At 37.5% G+C, this 14,505-nt stretch overlaps 1 protein-coding gene across 3 annotated transcripts in view; it reads right to left on the bottom strand.

Annotated features, from left to right (window-relative positions):
• The window catches only part of Fbxl4 (F-box and leucine rich repeat protein 4), a 70,737-nt gene that overhangs the window by 47,145 nt on the left and 9,087 nt on the right, over window positions 1-14,505 (bottom strand). For all 3 annotated transcript variants that reach the window (XM_070011071.1, XM_070011070.1, XM_070011069.1), the window contains exons 2-3: window positions 6,218-6,335; window positions 4,984-5,565 (exon numbers count right to left, since the gene is read on the bottom strand). In XM_070011071.1, coding sequence (XP_069867172.1) covers window positions 4,984-5,495 — 512 coding nt within the window. In that variant the 5' untranslated portion in view covers window positions 5,496-5,565; window positions 6,218-6,335. The remainder of the gene's footprint in view (window positions 1-4,983; window positions 5,566-6,217; window positions 6,336-14,505) is intronic.

Raw genomic sequence — 14,505 nt, 5'->3', positions numbered from 1 at the left:
TACTCCAGCTTTTTTATTCCTGTTACTGGTTTCACACAAACTTAAAACTTTCATGATATCTTGAAGTGGGGCAGTACTAGGTATTGAACTCAGGGCCTTGTGCTTGCCAGGTAAGTTTGCTCATGGAAGTCTTATTTTTTTTTTCTGCTTTATAATTTTTATATACTTATTAATAATAATGAGGTTTTTACCCAAGAAAACTACCGGCTCATTTCCTTGACAAAATGACCTTCTGAGATCTAAGTAAAAATTGATTACTACAGTAAGGAATTTAGAAAGTGAAATAAAAAAAGAATGTGGAACTCAAGAAACAAATTGAAACAGTGGAAGCCACTCAACATACAATTACCCTAATGGTCATTAGACCAAGAAAGCAGTATAGACACACTCTTGGAAGAATAGTACTGGTAATTTGTACTTCAGTGGCTCAACAATCAGATAAAAAAAAACAATGATGTTTAAATTTTGAATGTTTGGGACTCTAAGAAATACTTTTCCTGCAAACAAATTCTTGAGCACACTTGTTTGATAACTCCTAAAACATGCAGAAAACTGTAGGCTTAATTAAAATGACAGCCAGTATAGCTCACTGGTTCCTACACAGTGAACCTGGTGGAATTTTTTATACTTAAATGTGAAAATGGAATGTGTACTGGCACATACACTCACACATGTGCACACCCATTATTATAAAAATTCCAACTGTTTATTCAAGACTCTGACCATTCTAATTTCTTGATATAGACTGAGGTTTCTTTTGTGAAATGATAGTGATAATAAGAGATGTTACTATTTGTCTTTTTTTTTTTTTTTTTTTTGGGGTCCGGTCGTGGGGCCTGAACTCTGGGCCTGGGCGCTGTCCCTCAGTTCTTCAGCTCAAGGCTAGTGCTCTACCACTTGAGCCAGAGCGCCACTTCCGGCTTTTTTCTTTTTTTGCTTATGTGGTGCTGAGGAATCGAACCCAGGGCCTCGAGCATGCAAGGCAAGTGCTCTACCACTGAGCCACCTTCCCAGCCCTCATTTGTCTTTTTAATGTCTGCTTATTTAGCAAAGTAAACAACAAGTTTACTAAGTTTTTTTTTATATTTTGTAAACAATACTGTATTTTTTAGATTATAATGGCTGGCTCAGCTTCCTGTTCACTTGTATCCCCTTGTCAGGTCCTGTGCCCACTCTCTAGAAGGGCTTGCTTCACTCCTTGAGGCTGGCAGCTGCAACATGGTTCACAGAACTACCTTGGGCTCCTAGAGCTTCTCCATCTAGAAAGTGATATGTGTCTAAAGATTTTTAGTTCCCCTTATTACCCCTCAAGCCCATAGTAGCCTAAAGCTGATGGGCAGACAGACTGGTATAGGAGAATAAAATGTCAAATGAAATTGCATCTCTGTCTGAGTTCTTTTTCTCTACTACTATGCTTTACCAACAAAGTAATAACATTATTCTCCTCAAGCATTACTTTAATAAATAGCTGCACAGGAATGGTAATTTCAAGTTCTGCTTCTGAAAAGTTTAGATGCAAGATGTCTTTATGAACCCCAAGATAGGGACATAAGTGGTTTTTATCTTTCTTGCTATTGTTTCTAAGGTATTTATAAGGTATCATGTGAATTTTTTGTTGCTTTGTAAGTTCCTCCCCCACAGTATAACCCCTGTTTTCACTGTATTTGATGTTGGTATAAATTGGGGAAGGGAAGGGAAAAAACAAAATGTTTAAATAGGGATATAAGTTGACCCATTCAACAATGAGATGTACAAGACACTATGCTAAAAAACAAACTTTACAATTTAGGCGGGGCAGGGGGTGGGGAGTGTAGTAGAGGAGGTGGGAGGGAAGGAATGGTAGGGGAAAAACAAAGGAGGAGGCAACAATGCTTGATAAGAAATGTACTCATTGGTGCTGTAGCTCAAGTGGTAGAGCACTGGCCTTGAGCTGAAGAGCTGAGGGACAGCGCCCAGGCCCAGAGTTCAAGCCCCACGACCGACAAAAAAATGAAAAATAAAAAAAGAAATTGATCAAAATACTCTTCTCCTCATCCTCACTCCTGCCCAGTAATGACACTGATTTGATTTGTCTCCTCATAAAAATAATCAATAAAGACACAGAATGGATTGTATGGTATTTCTGCCAAAAACAAATCCATTGGATAGAATTATGGCAAAACAGCCAATAAAGCTGAATATCCCGATCTTCTACACAATAACTGGCTTCTTTGCACTATTCAAAGGTCATAAAAAGTCAGATGTCAAATGAAGGGTATTAAGTGTATGTTCAAAAGGTGTTAATAAACTCTGTAACTGGTAAAAAAAAAAAAAAAAAGAAAGAAATGTACTCATTACCTTGCTCATGTAATTGTAACCCCTCTGTGTAGTATTTTCACAAAAACCACTAGTTTAGACCTTAATAAGATCCTCTCACGTTTGCAGTCCTCATAGCTTACTCTTTATGCTCTTGGATTTTTCTCACTTCTTTGAACATGATGCTCTCATCTTTTCCACCTTTCTTACCAACACTAGAGCCTCCTTCATTTTCAGTGAATAATTATTTCTCCCCTGTGCCCCACAGATCAAGTTCTGCCCTCAGCCAGCACATGTTCACCACAATCTGACAGCTCTTTTCCAGGCTGGCTTATGAGTGTAGAAAACAAGAGCCATCTCTGTCTTACTCTCTGTTTTGTTGCCAACACTGAATTGTCAGAAAGGATTTCAATGAGTATTTCTCATTGTCTAAATAACTTCACCAGAATGAATGTGGGCAGAAGAAACACACACACACACACACACACACACACACACACACAACACACACACACACACACACACACACACACACACACACGGTATTGTTCACAATACCAAATCATACAATTCATAATCAGAAACTTATATATACCTTTCCCTACACTGCTTTTCTCTTAAAATTTAATTGCTTCTAGGAAATAAAGCTAAAAATCATCAAAGCAAATTAGAGACACATCTGTAAATTATATTTTAAGATTAATCACAATCATATGTTAATAGCTTTGACAAACCAATAAACATGATTTATATGCAAAATCAGTTACATGGTCATTAAGTTTAAGAATGGACTAAAAACATTACATGTTTCACAGCTCTCACCTTCAAATCTGTTCAGTTCGGAGAAAAAAGTGTGTGTTCTTTTAGAAAATAATCAAAAAAATGTAGTGTGCTTTTAAAACAATTTTCATATAAGAGAAGATACTGTCCAATTTTCCTCTGGAGGGAAAATCTGTATACTGAAGGATACTGGTTTTTGGTGTGCTTTTTAAAATAACTCATTTATAACATTATGCACAATAAATTATCAAAGTTGTTCAGAAAGGAACAAGTAAACAGTCTCAAAGCTGAGTGGAGCGTACTTTGTGTTTTTGTCCTGATAAGCTAAACAGATGTTCATTCAGGACTGAGGACAGAAACACCCAAGAAGCAGTGTGCCCTAGGAGTGGTGGTCATTCTCTAACTGAGTCCTCCTACACTGGCAGCTGGAGTCCCATAGTTCATGGGCATCTGTTAGTGCCCATGACTAGATAAGCTCATAAAGACAGAGTTATTTCTTTTATACATTATTCATCAATGTGTCCTCAATATCTACAATGCCCAGAACGTAGTGAACACTACAATATTTAACAAATAAGTAAATTAGGATGATAAAAGATCTAAAAACAGAGACAATTAACAATAAAAAAATGGGCAAATATCACGGTCAGATAGTTCAAGGAAAAGAAAATATTAGTAACTTAAAGAGATAATAATTTAACAAAGTTAATGTAACAATTTTCACCAAATAATTTTCAAAAATAACAATTAACATACACCGTGGGTGAGGCTTTAGCAAAACGCATACATCCTTACATTATCAATGAGAACATAAGCTGGTACAGAAACTTGGAAGAGAAATCTGGCACTATCTATCAAAATTACAAATGTGCATACATTGGCCAAGCAAGCCTCCTAGGAAGCTCATCTCACAGATAAGCTTCGAGAACTGGTGAAGTGACCTGTGGTAAGGTGATTACTGCACTAATGTTTATAATAGCAAAAGGCTGGAAACTGCTAAGTGCCAATGGATTGGGGACTAGTTAATAAATGGGGGTCTTCCCATGCTATATATTACTTGTAGCTATAGGAAAGAATGAGGAAGCTCTTTTTATATTTATAGGACTAGATGCAATATATACTACTAACAGAAGCAAACAAGGCACAAAACAATGTGAATATGTTTATCTTGTGAATAAAACAAAAAATAGACACATCTGTATCAAGGAACTGTAAAAAAACAAAGTAAAGCTGATAAAAGCAATTTCTTGAGGGAAAGTTTAGGTCCTAGGCAGACAAGGAACAAGGTAAGTATGATGCTGCATTATGTACTTAGATTATTGGCCTATGTGATATCAACTAATCAAATACTGTTATTTTTTAAAATCGTAATATGGAACTACAAAACAAAGAGACAGAGGGGGAGGCTGTTATGCAAATTAATGAACACTTATAGGAAGAATGCATAAATTACTTAAAGGAATACTTATTTTTTAATACATATGCTTATTACAGAATCATCCACTTAGCACTAAAACCAAGCTTTCTATAACCTCCTTTAAAGTATCATTCTACAGTCCAATTTTGAGTTGTTTGAAGTATATAAAAGAAATAACATGATTCCTATTTCAAACTATTTTACAAGTCATATTCTTTACTAACATTTCAGACTGCCCATGGCCCTGTTAACTCAAATTGTGATTTGAACTATGGTAAATTCTATGACAAGCAAGTAACAATCTGAGAATACTATAATGTGAGATGTTAAGGGTAGAAAGCATGCATTATTATCTTTTCCCTTTTGGAAAATTAAGGAAAAGTTTCAAAATCAAAGTTGATTAGTAACTTAAGAAAATGCTTCCAACAAAAATTAAAATCACCAAAATATTTTAAGCCATATAACCTAGGTTACTGATAAAGGACTCTTACCTTACTTCAGCTGGGGGACTTGGAGAGTAGGGATTTGCTGAACAAGCCAGAATTCTGATGACTGCTCCAGGATGATATGTCTCTAGAACATGAACAGCTGTAGGATACACCTGTTGTTCAAAGGTAAGTTCCACATAGTCCTGGCTCTGAAAATTGGGTGGTGTCCTCTTGAATGGCAAGGAAGCACTTGGACACTGATCCCACCATGTTCCATATGTTCGAAACACAGCTGTCTGAGTAAAGTCACCAGAACTTGGGAATACATTCGGTACACCTGCCAAGTTCCACATGGTGTAGGACATACTATTCTCACTTCCGTAATGGGAACTGAAATCCACTACTTCTTTGGCATATTGGACCACCTCTGCATTAAGAGGGGAAGTCCGGCTGTTTGATACTATAGTTCTATGGCTGTTCATCATTTCTCCTCTTGTAGCTGTCATGGCTCGGCGCCGAAGGCACATATAATAAAACATAGTCAGAACTGTTAACATGGGAAAGACTGGTGACATCTAGTCGTGAATTATGAAGCTTCAAAAGGTCAGGTGTCCTCAGTAAGACGCATGAACTCTGAAGGATGTTCTAAAAAAATGAATGGCGTGGTGAAGTAAAATGATTTAAATAAGCAGAAAAATGCATGATAAGCTAACAAAGCAGCTTTATCCCCAGTATAATTTCCCAGAGTGAAACTTTGCAAAAAAAAGTTAAACTATAAAGGTGATTCTATGGAACAATTTATCCAATAGATGTTTAATACACTTAATATTAAATATCTATCTAATTTTATGCCAAAAGCAAAACAAAAGTGATATTCTAAGGCAATGAAAGATGTATGAACCCCAAAGCCCCATATTATACAAATTTATAACAACTATTCAAGAACCATCAAGTCCTTGAACTTTGAAAATTACAATTATTTAAACTATGTGGCAGATCACCAAATTACTGCTGTGAATCCAAACAAAATCTTATGCATTGTCATAACTTCCTATTTTAACAAATGATTCCCTGTTCTTAATTATTCTTCTCTTCCCAACATGCTAAGTACAGATTCTACATTATGGGAAAAGAGTTTTGTGAGCTGACAGTTAATTCAGACCAACTAAATTAACTGCCTTACACATCACAGATCACCAGACAGTATTTAATTTATAACTCTTAGCATTATTTGTTAGGGCAGTTCTCGGTTGGCTGGCATCTGGTTGGTTGCCAGCAACTCTTGGAAATCACTCACCCCAGATAGAGTGGTCACGGGATACACAGGGGAAATACAGAAGTTGGCACTCATCCATGTGGCCTGAAATTTGCATGCTGCTTTTAGGTATAAATGCTGAAATGTGGCATTCTTCTAGCTATAAGACAAAAGTTTTAGAAAACACCTTTTTAGTTTCTAAATCAGAAAGCCAAGCATGCCTCCAAATATTTTAGCAAACTACCACTTATAAGACACATAATTTTTAAATCAAACAAGCCATATTTTCCCCTTACATTTCTATTTAAACATTTTTGTGATAGAATACAATACAAAAATAAATCCTGTCTCTAAAGAGGTTTTAGACCTATATAGTCTTGTTTCAAAGTATGTCTATAGACAAAATTTTCTGGGGCCAACAGTGCTTTTAAAATTCTGGTTTAGGGGCTGGGAAGGTGGCTCAGTGGTAGAGCGCTTGCCTTGCATGCCTGAGGCCCTGGGTTCGATTCCTCAGCACCACAAAAGCAAAAAGAAAAAAGCCGGAAGTGGTGCTGTGACTCAAGTGGTAGACTGCTAGCCTTGAGCTGAAGAGCTGAGGGACAGCACCCAGGCCCAGAGTTCAGGCCCCACGACGGGACTCAAAATAAAAAAAAATTCTGGTTTAGATCTGCAGTTTCTCTGTTGAGTTTTTGCCCAGTTGATCTATTTTGTAACCTGTGATAATCAAGAAGACCCCAAGAGACGTCAGCTTCCCCACAGGCTGCGCTTCTGTCTAGCCTGTTCCATTCATTTACAGCGCAGGTCTGGGCCCTGCCCTAAGTAGGCAAACTCCTGTCAACATAAATAAGGAAATTAAGCATACTTATTTTGGTATCTGTAAAGTTTTGGGATTAACTTTTCCTAAATAAAAAAAGAAAATTATTTAGCAAAGCAGGGTTCAACTCCAAAACTTCTGCACAAAACTTGTTACCCCCATCAATGTCTCTACCACTCAAAAACCTACAATAGTTTTCTCTGACATACAAAATATAATCTAAATTCCTTGATTTGGTATTTTAAGCCTCTCCCAACCCAGAAAACCCAGTGAAGTTCCAACAACCCTTCACATTTTTAAGTTTCTATTGCTCTATTATTTCTTTTTTTTTGGGGGGGGGGGTCCAGTCGTGGGGCCTGAACTCTGGGCCTGGGGGCTGTCCCTCAGCTCTTTTAGCTCAAGGCTAGAGCTCTACCACTTGAGCCACAGTGCCACTTCTGGCTTTTTTCTTTTTGCTTATGTGGTACTGGGGAATCAAACCCAGGGCCTCATGCATGCAAGGCAAGCGCTCTACCACTGAGCCACCTCCCCAGCCCTGCTCTATTATTTCTTTCTGAACCAGTTCATTATATATTAATAATGACACTGCACCAAATGACACTGCATTTGTATCAGACCTAGTTCTACCAAATTCTATGTTAGGATTAAGGAGAGTCCAGTGAAACATCTTCATTTCTTCAAGCACTCTTGTTTTGTTTGTTTGTTTGTTTGTCGGTGGGTTGTAGGGCTTGAACTCTGGGCTTGGGCACTATCCCTCAGCTCTTCAGCTCAAGGTGAGCAAAATCTACCGCTTGAGCTACAGCGCACTTCCAGTTTTCTAGTGGTTTATTGGAGATAAGAGTCTCATGGATTTTCCTTGCCTGGACTGGCTTTGAACTGTGATCCTCAGATCTCAGCCTCCTGAGTAGCTAGGATTATAGGCGTGAGCCACTGGCACCCTGCTTGCTTCAAGCACTCTGTATAGTGTAGATGCAAATTAGTTGGCTTGATAGAATATCAATGAGAAAGCAAAAAAACAATGTATGAGTCTTACTTTTACAATCTACATCCTTCTTCCTTTCAATGCCACCTAAGTCCCAACACACTAATATGCTAACAACATATATGAATGAAACTGTAAGTAAAATGATGAGATTGAAACAAGAACACACAGTTATAAGAAGAGGAAAGTCAAGAGCAGGAAACAGGAGTAGAAGCTAACCTGAGTCATCGAATTAGTAATAGTTATAATGGTTTCAAGTAAATCTATACAGGGTATTATCTCAAGACACAGGGTACACTGGAAGGACCTTCATAAAGCTAAAACTCAGCAAAGATCACCCTGTCCACAAAACCTAGCTCATTTCCAGGAAGCCTGAATAGGTATGATATTAACTAAAACAATCCAAGGAAAATCACCAGAGAATATATAGATACTCTGAGGCCAAAATTCACACTACATTTGTGGTTTAGAATCACCATATTCTGAAGTCCAAAAATGGAAAAAGGAACTGAGTACTTAGTTGGTACAATGTTAGGATGTAGTAGGAACAAATGTGAAACCTCTTTGCAAGGATGTTTAATAGATCAAACCCTTACTAAAGATTCATCACACATACTACTACAAAAATAAACTACAATGAAGTCACTTGATAGATGCACCAAAGGGAGGAATTTATATCCCAAAGAACAAGAAACATAAGAACCTGGAATTTCTGGAGAAAAGAAAGTACTTATTAAAACTGTCAACATGCTGCATACTGACATTGGGTAGATGCAGGAGTTGTATGACTTTTGGACATCACTTCTCACTCAACAACTAAGATCCTTCTAGCTGGGCACCAATGACTCACACCTGTAATCCTAGCTATTCAGAAGGCTGAGATTTGAAGATCAAGGTGAGACACTAGCCTGAGCAAGAAAGTCCCTGAGACTATTTCCAATAAATTTTCAAAAAAGCTAGAAGTGGAGCTGTGGCTAAAGTGGTAGAGCATTATTAGCCTTGAGCAAAAAGCTTAGAAATAGCACCCAGGACCTAAATTCAATCTTTCAGACCGAAGGGAAAAAAATCTTTCTACTTTCAAAGAAAAAAAAAAGTACTTATCAGAAAGCAGAAACAGTTTAATAAAATAAAAGACCTCTTCAAAATAAGATATTATCACTCATGTGAGCATCACAACCATTCTTGGCAAAAAGATCACAGCAAGCGGTGAAGTAACAAGCTACAAACTTTACAACTGTTAGCAAGTTTTCACCATGGCAGGTCAGCAAGTCTGTCATATGCTATCTTTTTTTAAGATGTATTAAAGTTAAGTAAAATTAAGAAAACATATATAAAAACTGTTCATACACAAAGTAAAATGGATGCTGTTTTTCCAACGCTAAATAAAAATAGTTCAATCCTTGGAAAACTAAAACTAAAATGATTAAACATCTTTTATTTATTTATTAAGTTTTGTGCCAATTAGTACTGGGGCTTCAACTCAGGACAATGTATTGTACCTTAGCTTCTTCACTCAACACTGGTACTCTATCACTTTTATCATAGCTCCACTTTCAGATGTTTGCTGGTTAATTTGAGGTAAGAGTCTAATATATTTTCCTGCCCAGACTGGCTTCAAATTTCAACACTCAGATATCAGCCTCTTATATAGTTAGAATTCCAAGTGTGAAACAGTTACACCCCCAGCTCTCAATACCCATGTTCATGTGATGGTACTGGGGCTTGAACTCCATGCCTAGGGGCTGCCCCTGAGCTTTTTGCTCAAGGCTAGCACTCTACCAGTTCAGCCAAAGCTCTATTTTTGGCTTTTAATTGGAGGTTAGAGTCTCAAGGACTTTATTACCCAGGTTGGCTTTGAACCATGATCCTAAAATCTCAGCCTCTTGTGTAGACAGGATTACAGGTATAAGCTACCAGCACCTGGTTCTAAGTGTGTTTTTTGTTTTTTTGTTTTTTTGGGGGGTCTGGTCGTGGGGCCTGAACTCTGGGCCCAAGCGATGTCAGCCAATGTACTTATTCAACCTCGTTGATTCTAAAGCCCTTTCCAACACACTAAGATGACACATAAAAGTGTTTCAGGCATAGAGAGGAACACATGCAAAAGAAAGGACAGCTTCTTTCACTTTTCCCTGAGAAATGAATGAAGCTAAGAAAGGAAAAGTCTTAGGACTTGTGTGGTAGCCTCCACCAATGCAGAAGTCAGCACTCTCCATGGACTATCAGAAACATTGCCAAGGCACCGAGGTGGTATGAACATTCAAGGAGGCAATGAACCTCCTGGAGGGCAAAACAAACCTCCAAAGGGCAATACACCAACTGCAAAAGATACAATAATTTGATCTTATGAAGAAAATAGGATTCAAAAGCAAACAATTTTCCCCATTTGGACAAACAAATATTAATCTGGAACACTAGGTTTTCCAAAAAGGTTGATTATTAAATACAGAGTTAAAAATACCTAGGAATTAACTTAACCAAAGAAGTGAAGGACCTCTATGATGAAAACTTTAAAATCTTAAAAAAGGAAATTAAAACAGAACTTAGAAAATGGCAAAACCTCCCATGTTCCTGGATTGGAAAGATTAACATCGTGAAAATGGCAATACTTCCCAAGGCTATGTACAAATTCAACGCGATACCTATCAAAACTCCAACCTCATTCTTCAAGGAAATAGAAGAGGCAATCCAAAAATTCATATGGAACAATAAAAGACCCCGAATAGCAAAAACACTCCTCAACGGAAAGAACACTGCTGGAGGAATATCAATACCAAATTTCAAACTCTACTATAAAGCCATAGTAATCAAAACAGCTTGGTATTGGCATAAGAACAGACCTCAGGACCAATGGAATAGAATTGAAAACCCAGAAATGAACCTACAGACCTATAGCCATCTAATCTTCGAAAAGGGAGCTAAAACAATAGAATGGATGAAAGACAGCCTCTTCAGTAAATGGTGCTGGCAAAATTGGTTAACTACTTGTAGAAAACTAAAGCTAGATCCTTATATATCACCCTGCACCAGAATCAACTCCAAATGGATCAAAGACCTCGAACAAAGCAGACACTCTGAAAACATTACAGGATGGAATAGGAGAAACCCTAGGTCTCCTTGGCTCAGGCCGAAATTTTCTTAATAGAGACCCGGAAACACAACAAATCAAAGAAAGGTTGGACAAATGGGATTGCATGAAATTGCAGAGCTTCTGCATGGCAAAGGACATAGCTAGTAAGATCAATAGAAAGCCCACGGATTGGGAGATCTTCACTAGCCATACAACAGACAAGGGTCTCGTATCTAAAATATACTTGGAACTCAAAAAATTAAATCCCCCAACAACAAATCCTCAAAGAAACAACTGCCCAATAAATAAGTGGGCTAAAGACTTAAAGAGAAACTTCTCTGAAGAAGAAAGAAGGATGGCCAATAGACACATGAAGAAATGCTCAACATCCCTAGCCATAAAAGAAATGCAAATCAAAACAACATTGAGATACCACCTCACTCCAGTTAGAATGGCAAAAATCAAGAACTCTAACAACAACAGATGCTGGAAGGGATGTGGACAGAAGGGAACCTTACTTCATTGTTGGTGCGAATGTAAACTTGTTCAACCACTTTGGAAAGCAGTATGGAGGTTCCTCAAAAGACTTCACATAGAGCTCCCCTATAACCCAGCAATCCCACTTTTGGGCATTTACCCAAATGTTTACAAACAAGAACACACTAAAGCTACCAGCACAACTATGTTTATTGCAGCATTATTTACCATAGCTAAGATATGAAACCAGCCCAGATGCCCCTTAGTAGATGAATGGATCAAGAAAATGTGGTATATATACACAATGGAATTCTATGCCTCCATCAGAAAGAATGACATTGCCCCATTTGTTAGGAAATGGAAAAACTTGGAAAAAATATTAAGTGAAGTAAGCCAGGCCCAAAGAAACATAGGTCCCATGGTTTTCCTTATTTGCAATATCTAGTATATGTATGAGTCAAGCGGAAAAGGTCAGATAATGTGATGTTAGGAAAATGAATCCTTAGATATGTATTTTAATGTTTTTTTTCCTTTCATGCATTTGTTTCTAAAGCATTTGTAAGATTATCTCTTTGTAGCTTTGTATGTCCCTCCCCCACAGTATAACCCCTGCTTTCACTATACTTGATGTCAGTATAACTTGTAGAGGAGATGGGGAAAAACAAGTCGTTTAAGGATACAGATGGACTATTGCAACAATGAGAAGTACAAGTTGTCATGTCGAAAATGAGCTTTACAATGTTGGTGTGGGGGGGAGTGTGGGGGGGTGGCTTGGAAGGGATGTGAAGGGTAAACAAAGGAGGAGGCTGCAATGCTTGATAAGAAATGTACGCATTAACCTGCCCATGTCATTGTAACCCCTCTGTACAGTGTGTTCACAAAAAATAAATAAATAAAATAAATACAGCGTTAGGGAGACATTTTCTTTTCTAGTTCATTTAAACAGCTACCTAAATTTTAAAGTAACAGATAAAAAGAGTCTATTTGTGGCTTAACCAATCACTTGCCAACAGTGACTATGAGGTGGGAAATTCTCCACTGACACACTGAACTTTTATATGCACACACAATCAAGAAATACAAACAACAGCAATTTTAACTTGTGTCTTGAGACTTTCATATTCCTTGGGAAACAACCTGCTTTATATGACATGATTTTTATTATAATACAGCTTCAACCACATCTTTCATTTTATAAAATGTTTAACGAAGTTAAATAATACAATTACCGAGAAAGCAGTAACAGTGGAAAAGCAAAATTAAGAGGTATAGACAAGGGAGAACATATGTTTACTACTGAGATTTGGAGTGAGAAGGGGAGTCGATGAGGCGGAGAAAAGCAGGATGGCAGGCACTGCAGAGAATGCACTAGAAGAGGGAGAAAGAGGAAGGAAAAGGATGGCATGAAATAAACAAAATGAAGCAACTGAACAATTTAGAGCTGGAGCAAAGCAAAGGCGAGGCTCATAGTGTGATAGAAGTTCTGGAAAACAAGTTTAAAACTCAAAAGAGGGTTCTCAACTTTAAAGTATAAGACATGAAAAAGGTGAAAATGATAAACAATAAGCCACATTGCAGACAATTCAAAGCACCGTAGATACTTGCAAAATAACCACAGAAACATGTCAATGAAGTGAGAGAAGAAAAGGAGGCACAGAATGAAACTCAGTAGACTGCAAAGTATAGTAACAAATATAGTAACAAACAAAATATAGTAACAAATATAGTAACAAACAAAATATAGTAACAAAATAGAGTGACAAAATATAGTGAAACCCCTCAAAATCTTAAACATTTACTATTTCTATTTGTACTGATACTAGCTAAAAAAGACTATTTTCATTTAAGTTCTTTGGTCAAATTTAGAAATCCAAATATATGGGAATGGGGCTGGGAATGGGGCTTAGTGGTAGAGCCACATGCTCAGTGGTAGAGCATGCTTAGCAGGCATGAAGCCCTGGGTTCAATTCCTCAGTACCACATAACAGAAAAAAGCCTGAAGTGGTGCTATGGCTCAAGTGGTAAAGCACTAGTCTTGAGCCAAAGAATCTCAGAGACAGTGCCCAGGCCCTGAGTTCAAGCCCCATGACAGGCAAAAAAAGCAAAGCAAAACTAAACAAAACAAAATGAAAAAACACACAAATATATGGGAATGGGAAAAAGGTAGAACTATACTAAAAACTGTTCCACCTCTCACCTCTTTCCTGCCTATTCCCAGGATACTTCCACAATAACACATAGTCTCATACACCTTGCCTCCCTGGTACCTGTCAGTCTCCTCTTGTGGATCTACTTCTTCCTCATTCTTCTCAGGGAATTAACAGTACCAAAGAAGGCTGTCTTTTGGAAACACAGTGTACAAAGTTCTAGCTATGTTCACTTCTCTCTGCCCCCTCCCTTTCACTTCGATGTGTGCACAACTCTTACTGTAGACCCCTCAGAACTCCAACCATGTCCTCAACAGCACTGTGACTTCATGCCTTGGCACCTACCTCAAAGTGGATTGGAATGTCCTCTCCCCTCCTATACGATTCTCGCTTGGACTTCAATATCAGTTTCAGAGGTTATCCATCATTTCTCTGTATTTTGTTAGATAGATATCAGTACTATTTCTTACCAGCCAAGGTATTTATAAATTCAGAAATGTGTCTTAATTAATTATAACTATACCCTCAGGGCCCAGAGCATGCTAATAAACACTCAATAAGCACTTCTTTCTTTTGTGGAAACTGGCCAAAAGAATCATACTAAATAAACTTAAAATAAACATAGAAATGAAACCAGTGACTCTTGAAGACAAGGTACATGTAGGAAAAAAACTTCTGTATCTTGATACAAAGAAAAAGAGAAAGAAAATGGATGGTAAGAATGGAAACACAATGGGTAAGAATCAAATGTATGAACTTCTTTGAAGCCATCCAAGATGGAATAGTATCCATATTGAAATTTTACTATTGAAAGAGAAGGTTAAAAAAAGTGGTGATTTCTGT

The sequence above is a fragment of the Dipodomys merriami genome, unplaced genomic scaffold (genome assembly GCF_024711535.1).
Source record: "Dipodomys merriami isolate MVZ:Mamm:240054 unplaced genomic scaffold, mDipMer1.0.p SCAF_8, whole genome shotgun sequence".
Lineage (NCBI taxonomy): Eukaryota > Metazoa > Chordata > Mammalia > Rodentia > Heteromyidae > Dipodomys > Dipodomys merriami.
Note: the sequence above shows the minus strand (reverse complement) of the source record. Positions and strands in the feature narration are given on the sequence as shown.